This window comes from Macrobrachium rosenbergii, chromosome 8 (assembly GCF_040412425.1).
Source record: "Macrobrachium rosenbergii isolate ZJJX-2024 chromosome 8, ASM4041242v1, whole genome shotgun sequence".
Taxonomy (NCBI): Eukaryota; Metazoa; Arthropoda; class Malacostraca; order Decapoda; family Palaemonidae; genus Macrobrachium; species Macrobrachium rosenbergii.
In genome coordinates, this window is record NC_089748.1 from 13,502,578 (window position 1) to 13,510,333 (window position 7,756).

Consider the following 7,756-nt stretch of genomic DNA (forward strand, 5'->3'; position numbering starts at 1 on the left):
GACTCTGTTGAGGAGGAGAAGGAGACCACAGAAGATGATGAAGACTCCGAGGAGAAGGAGGAGGAGACCACAGAAGATGATGAAGACTTCGAGGAGGCGGAGGAGGAGACCATGGAAGATGATAAAGACTGAGGACCATGGAAGATGATGAATACCCCGAAGAGGTCGAGAAGGAGACCACGGAAGATGATGAAGACTCCGGGGAGGAGGAGAAGGTCACCATGGAAGATGATTAAGACTCTGAGAGGGAGGAGAAGGAGACCACAGAAGATGATGAAGACTCCGAGGAGGAGGAGGAGGAGAAGGAGACCATGGAAGATGATGAAGACCACAAGGAGGAGGAGAAGGAGACCACGGAAGATGATGAAAACTCCGAGAAGGAGGAGAATGAGACCATGGAAGATAATGAAGACTCTGAGGAGGAGGAGAAGGAGACCACGGAAGATGATGAAGACTCGGAGGAGTTGGAGCAGGAGACCACAGAAGATGATGAAAACTCCGAGGAGGAGGAGGAGGAGGAGGAGAAGGAGACCACGGAAGACGACTCCGAGGAGAAGGAGGAGGAGACAATGGAAGATGATGAAGACTCCGAGGAGGAGAAGAAGGAGACCACGGATGATGAAGACTCTGATGAGGAGGAGAAGGAGACCATGGAAGATGATGAGGACTCCAAGGAGGAGGAGAAGGAGATCACGGAAGATAATGAAGACTCCGAGGAGGAGGAGGAGGAGACCACAGAAGATGATGAAGATTCTGAGGAGGATGAGAAGGAGACCACGGAAGATGTTGAAGACTCTGAGGAGGAGGAGGAGAAGGAGACCACATAAAATGATGAAGACTCTGAGGAGGAGGAGAAGGAAACCACAGAAGATGATGAAGACTGAGGAGAAGGAGAAGACCATGGAAGATGATGAAGACTCTGAGGAGGAGGAGAAGGAAACCACGGAAGATGATGAAGACTCTGAGGAGAAGGAGAAGAAGACCATGCAAGATGATGAAGACTCCGAGGAGAGGAGAAGGAGACCATGAAAGATGATGAAGACTCAAGGAGGAAGAGAAGGAGACCATGGAAGATGATGAAGACCCAGGGTAGGAGGAGAAGGAGACCAGGGAAGATAATGAAGACTCTGAGGAGGAGGAGAAAGAGACTATGGAAGATGATGAAGACTCCGAGGAGGAGGGGAAGGAGATCAGGGAAGATGATGAAGACTCTGAGGAGGAGGAGAAAGAGACTATGGAAGATGATGAAGACTCGGAGGAGAGGAGAAGGAATCACAGAAGATAATGAAGACTCTGAGGAGGAGGAGAAAGAGACCATGGAAGATGATGAAGACTCTGAGGAGGAGGAGAAAGAGACCTTGGAAGATGATGAAGACTCTGAGGAGGAGGAGAAAGAGACCATGGAAGATGATGAAGACTCTGAGGAGGAGGGTAAGGAGACCATGGAAGATGATGAGGACTGCAAGGAGGAGGAGGAGGAGACCACAGAATATGATGTAGATTTTGAGGAGGAGGAGAAGGAGACCACAGAGGATGATGAAGACTCCAAGGAGGAGGAGGAGAAGGAGACCACGGAAGATGATGAAGACTCTGAGGAGGAGGAGTAGGAGACAATGGAAGATGATGAAGACTCTAAGGAAGAGGAGGGGGAGACCATGGAAGATGATTAAGACCCAGGGGAGGAGGAGAAGGAGACTAGGGGAAGATAATGAAGACTCTGAGGAGGAGGAGAAAGAGACTATGGAAGATGATGAAGACTCCAAGGAGGAGGGGAAGGAGACCAGGAAGATGATGAAGACTCTGAGGAGGAAGAGAAGGAGACCACTGAAGATGATTAAGACCCAGGGGAGGAGGAGAGGGAGACCAGAGAAGATAATGAAGACCCTGAGGAGGAGGAGAAAGAGACTATGGAAGATGATGAAGACTCCGAGGAGGAGGGGAAGGAGACCAGGGAGATGATGAAGACTCTGAGGAGGAAGAGAAGGAGACCACGGAAGATGATTAAGACCCAGGGGAGGAGGAGAAGGAGACCAGAGAAGATAATGAAGACTCTGAGGAGGAGGAGAAAGAGACTATGGAAGATGATGAAGACTCCGAGGAGGAGGGGAAGGAGACCAGGGAAGATGATGAAGACTCTGAGGAGGAGGAGAAAGAGACTATGGAAGATGGTGAAGATTCGGAGGAGAGGAGAAGGAATCACAAAAGATAATGAAGACTCTGAGGAGGAGGAGAAAGAGACCATGGAAGATGATGAAGACTCTGAGGAGGAGGATAAGGAGACCATGGAAGATGATGAGGACTCCAAGGAGGAGGAGGAGGAGGAGGAGACCACAGAATATGATGAAGATTTTGAGGAGGAGGAGAAGGAGACCACAGAGGATGATGAAGACTCCAAGGAGGAGGAGGAGAAGGAGACCACGGAAGATGATGAAGACTCGGAGGAGGAGGAGGAGTAGGAGACCATGGAAGATGATGAAGACTCTGAGGAGGAGGAGAAGGAGACCATGTAAGATGATTAAGACTCTCGGGAGGAGGAGGAGACCATGGAAGATGATGAAGACTCTGAGGAGGAGGATAAGGAGCCCATGGAAGATGGTGAGGACTCCAAGGAGGAGGAGAAGGAAACCACAGAGGATGATGAAGACTCCAAGGAGGAGGAGGAGAAGGAGACCACGGAAGATGATGAAGACTCCGAGGTGGAGGAGTAGGAGACCATGGAAGATGATAAAGACTCTAAGGAAGAGGAGAAGGAGACCATGGAAGATGATGAAGATTCTGAGGAGGAGGAGAAGGAGACCATGGAAGATGATGATGACTCTCTGGAGGAGGAGGAGACCATGGAAGATGATGAAGACTCTGAGGAGGAGGAGAAGGAGAAAATGGAAGATGATGAAAACTTTGAGGAGGAGGAGGAGGAGGAGACCATGGATAATGTTGAGGACTCCGAGGAGGAGGAGAAGGGGACCACGGAAGATGATGAAGACTCTGAGGAGGAAGGGGAGGAGACCATGGAAGGTGATGAAGACACTGAGGATGAGGAGAAGGAGACCATGAAAGATGATGAAGACTCCAAAGAGGAGGAGAAGGAGAACATGAAAGATGATGAAGACTGAGGAGGAGGAGAAGGAGACCATGGAAGATGATGAAGACTCCGAGGAGTAGGAGAAGAGGACCAAGGAAGATGATGACATGGAAGATGATGGAGACTCTGAGGAAGTGGAGGAGGCTGAGACCATGGAAGATGATGAAAATTCTGAGGAGGGTGACGGGGAGACCATGGAAGATGATGAAGACTCCGAGGAGGAGAACCACGGAAGATGATGAAGACTCCGAGGAGGAGGAGGAGACCATGGACTATGATGAATACTTCGAGGAGTAGGAGGAGGAGACCATGGAAGATGATGAAGACTCCGAGGAGGAGGAGAATATTTTAAGACAATGAAGAAGGCTCTGAGGAGGAGACTATGGAACATGATGAAGACTCTGAGGAGGAGGAGACCATGGAAGATGATGAGGACTCTGAGAATGAGGAGGTGGAGACCATACCTTACAGACCTTACAGTTCGTTTGGGTTGCCCTAGGTCCCTCAGTGTGAGGCACCTCTGATGTCTACCAGAGAATTGCTAATGCATCTTCCGGTACATTTTGCATCTTCCAATCTTGGATGGTCTGGGATGAATCTTAGATATTTGTTGTGCTTATTCTTAAACACATCTACGCTCACTCCTGATATGTTCCTCAGATGAGCTGGTAGCGCATTGAATAGACACTGCATTATCGATGCTGGTGTGTGGTGGATTAATGTCCTGTGTGCTTTCCTTAGTTTTCCTGGTATAGTTTTGGGCACTATTAATCTACCTCTGCTTGCTCTTTCTGATATTTTTAGCTCCATGATGTTTTTGGTAATTCCTTCTATCTGTTTCCATGCCTGGATAATCATGTAGTTCCTCTTCTTCTTTCAAGACTATATAAATTTAAGAAGTGTAGTCTTTCCAGTAGTCAAGGTCCTTAACTTTTCTATTCTAGCTGTAAAGGACCTTTGTACACTCTCTATTTGTGCAATATCCTTTTGGTAGTGTGGGTACCATATTATATTGCAATATTCAAGTGGACTACGTATGTACATTTTATAAAGCATAATCATGTGTTTGGCTTTTCTTGTTTTGAAGTGCTGGAACAAAATTCCCATTTTTGCTTTGCATTTTGCCAATAGTATTGCTGTTTGATCATTGCATAACATATTCCTATTCAACATCACACCAAGGTCTTTAACTGCTTCCTTATATGTGATTGTCTCATTATTAGGTCCTTTATATGCATATAGCATTCTTCTTTATCACCATAGGTTATTGATTCAAATTTATCAGAGTTAAATACCATCCTATTTACCTCTGCCTGTTTATATACATTGTTTAGGTCTCTTTGTAGCGAGTTCCTATCTTCATCACAAGTAATCTCTCTACTTATTCTTGTGTCATCGGCGAAACTTCACTACCGAGTCCTTAACATTGCTGTCTATGTCTGGTAATCATAATCACAAACAGCAATGCAGCTAACACTGTACCTTGTGGCACACCGGATATTACCGTAGCTTCATCCGATTTCTCGTCGTTAGCAATCACTATCTGTTTTCTGTTTTGCAAAAATTCTTTTATCCATCTTCCTACTTTATCCACAATGTTATGTTTTCTAATTTTTTTCGCTAATATATTATGGTCTACCTTGTCAAAAGCTTTTGCAAAGTCTAGGTAAACCACATCTGTATGATTTTTCCTTTATCATATTTTTTTATATATGCTTTCATGGTGGACTAACAGTTGGGTTTGTGTACTTCTTCCGGGAACAAAACCATGTTGTCCTATATTAAACAAACTATTTTTCTTTAAATGTTTCATTATATATTTTTTCATTACCCTTTCGTAAACTTTCATAATATGAGATGTCAGACTCACAGGCCTATAATTACTTGCCTCTAGTCTTGATCCACTTTTGAAAATAGGGGTAATATATGCTAATTTATGCTTATCATAAATCTTGCCTGTATCTATACTTTGTCTTAATAATATTGTGAGTGGCTGTGCGATTGAATGAACCACTTTCTTTAACAAAATGGCAGGAACACCATCTGGTCCAGCTGCTGATCCATTTTTAATTTCATTAATAGCCTGCACAATATTGACTTCATTAATATCTATGTCCGATAAATATTCACTATTTTCATCTCTTATTTCTGTATCATTATCTTCATTGTCAATTCTAGGTGTAAATTCACTGTTATTTCTTTCTGCTAATATGTTACATATTTCCTTTTTTCATTTGTTAATCGCCCTTCAGTTCTTAGAGGGCCTATTTCTACTCTTATTTTATTCATCATTTTTGCATATGAGTAAAAAATTTTGGGGTTTTGCTTGATATTTTGTAGGGTCTTTTCTTCTAGGTCCTGTTTTTCATTTTCTTTTGATTGTATAATCTTTTGTTTTGCATTTTCTATCTTACTTTTAAGTTCCATCACTTTCCATGCATTCTTTTCTTTTGCAAGAGCTTTTTTCCACTTTTTGATTTTCTGGAACAGGATCCTTCTGTCTCTTGGTATGCATGACTGATGTTTACTTTTCTTCTTCGGTGTATATTTATCCACTATTTTTTCTAATGTTTTATATAATGTATCCGTATTTACCTGTATATTATCACTTGAATATGTTTCCCAGTCTTTGTTTAATTCTTATTTTATTTGTGACCATTTTATATTCTTACTATAGAAATTATATTTTCCATATCTTTCCCATTTTTTGAGTCTTGCTTATCTCTGTTTTCACTTGCTTTGGAATGGACTGTTAATTCTAAGACATATGGTCTGAAATACTCGTATTATATACTGTTATAATCTTTAACATAATTCACCTTGTTCACAAATACTATGTCTAAAATATTATCCTTTCTTGTTGGCAGGTGATTTATTTGCTGGATGTTGTGTTCTAGTAGCATATCTAATAGTTTTTCAAATTGCCTCTTATCTTCTACACTACTATTACTCTCTTTTTTATATGTATAAATACAACTACAATCTCCTATTCGCTCTTTCTAATCTACGAAAGGAAAGGTAAAGTCTCCGGATATGAGTATATTCCATTCTTTGTGATTTCTACATATGTCATCTAATTTGTCTACTATTATATCAAACTCTTTAGTATTAGGGGGTCTGTATATTACGATGTTCACTAATTTTTCATATTCAAATTCTACCGCTATTAATTCACATTCTGTGTTACTATATTTCTCACAGAGTTTTCCTTGATTTACGTCTCTCCCATATATCGCAGTTCCCCCTTGATTCCTGTTTTTTCTATTTGATCTATAAGTTTAGAAACTTTTTATCTGATCATCATTACCAGTCTCTTGGGAGTACCAGGTTTCACTTATATTCAATATATCTATTTTTTCAGTCTGGGTTAGTTCTTCTAAGAACTCTATTTTTCTTTTGAGTTACTTGAAACTAAACCCTGTGTATTCATCACTATGATGGTTTGATTTTATCCCCATTATCTAATATGGGTAATAATAAGGATTTTCCCATGTCTCTTTCCTGTTCTGATATGTTGTTCTTTTCTTCATTTCGGACATTAAAAAATCCAACTTTTCCAATATAGTTGATCTTCCATCTTCATATTTATTCATTTTGTGTTTGTACCTGCATCTATCTCCATATCTGCACCATCCCTTTGCATCATAGACACATTGCTTCGTTGCACTGTACCTGGGTGCTGATGCCTCATATCGTGATGCTGACATTTCATAACGTGGTGCTGGCTTGCTTTTTTCCTTCGTCTCATACTCTTTATTCCTTTCTTTATTTGTTTCATTTTTACTTTGATTTTTTATATGTGTCTGATTTTGATTTTCGTTCTTCATGGCTACAGTATTCATATACCTGCACTTTTTGTTGAATCTGCACCCTTTTCCTTGTCTCAAGTTTCTGCATATTTTTGGATGTAGATCGCTGCATTCAACCTCATAGCCGTCTAGATATGCACATTTGCCATAAATCTCATAGTTGTGACATATCTTGGGATGTTTGTAGTGACATCTTTCACCAAATCTGCAGTTTCCTCTTGTCAAAAGAGTGCAGACTATGTCTTTCTTTTCTTTTCTTTTTCTTGCTCTTTCCTGTCAGTATGTATATCCAGGTACAACCTCTTTGGGATTTTATTTTGGGTTGTCATTTCATAGTTTGTTTCTTTGTACATACGCTGTTGTATTGCCTCATATGTAGAGTCTATGAGTTTCTCTGCATCCATACTCTTATCCTGTTCTTTGTTTTCACTATTGTTTTATATCTCTTCAATCATATTTTCTTCATTTCGTTTTCCTCTTCTTTCCTCTTCCTCATTTTTCCTCATCCTCAACTATTTGTACATTAAGTCTTGACTTAATAACATTGTCTATCCATATTAGACATGTTGAGCAAAATACTTTTTTGTCATTTTTTTTGTTTTGCTGTACTTCTGTGCATGTAGAATGAGTTGGTACGTGGCATGCACAGCATTTCCTTATCAGGTTTTGTGGATTTACAATGCTATACCACACATTACATAGATTGCATGCTTTAGGCATTTGTTTTCCTATTGCATCAATCAGTATATTCACCATATTCACCTTGTTCATTTTCTTTGTTGGGATGTGTTGATTGATGTTGATTTTCTTTATAAGTCTCTTGATCACTTGGACTTTCTTTGGTATTCCTTCAATTATTTTCATT

At 41.0% G+C, this 7,756-nt stretch overlaps 2 protein-coding genes across 2 annotated transcripts; both read left to right on the forward strand.

Annotated features, from left to right (window-relative positions):
- The first annotated feature begins 311 nt into the window (after positions 1 to 311).
- On the forward strand, positions 312 to 827 carry LOC136841053 (uncharacterized). Its single transcript, XM_067108108.1, has one exon. It carries the CDS (start codon positions 312 to 314, stop codon positions 825 to 827), a length of 516 nt encoding a protein of 171 aa, XP_066964209.1.
- A 414-nt stretch (positions 828 to 1,241) lies between these two features.
- Positions 1,242 to 1,607, forward strand: LOC136841054 (uncharacterized). Its single transcript, XM_067108109.1, has one exon. It carries the CDS (start codon positions 1,242 to 1,244, stop codon positions 1,605 to 1,607), a length of 366 nt encoding a protein of 121 aa, XP_066964210.1.
- The last annotated feature ends 6,149 nt before the right edge of the window (positions 1,608 to 7,756 follow it).

Coding starts and splice junctions, on each gene's coding strand:
- LOC136841053 (XM_067108108.1), top strand. CDS start 312: ATGGAAGATGATGAAGACCACAAGGAGGAGGAGAAGGAGACCACGGAA.
- LOC136841054 (XM_067108109.1), top strand. CDS start 1,242: ATGATGAAGACTCGGAGGAGAGGAGAAGGAATCACAGAAGATAATGAA.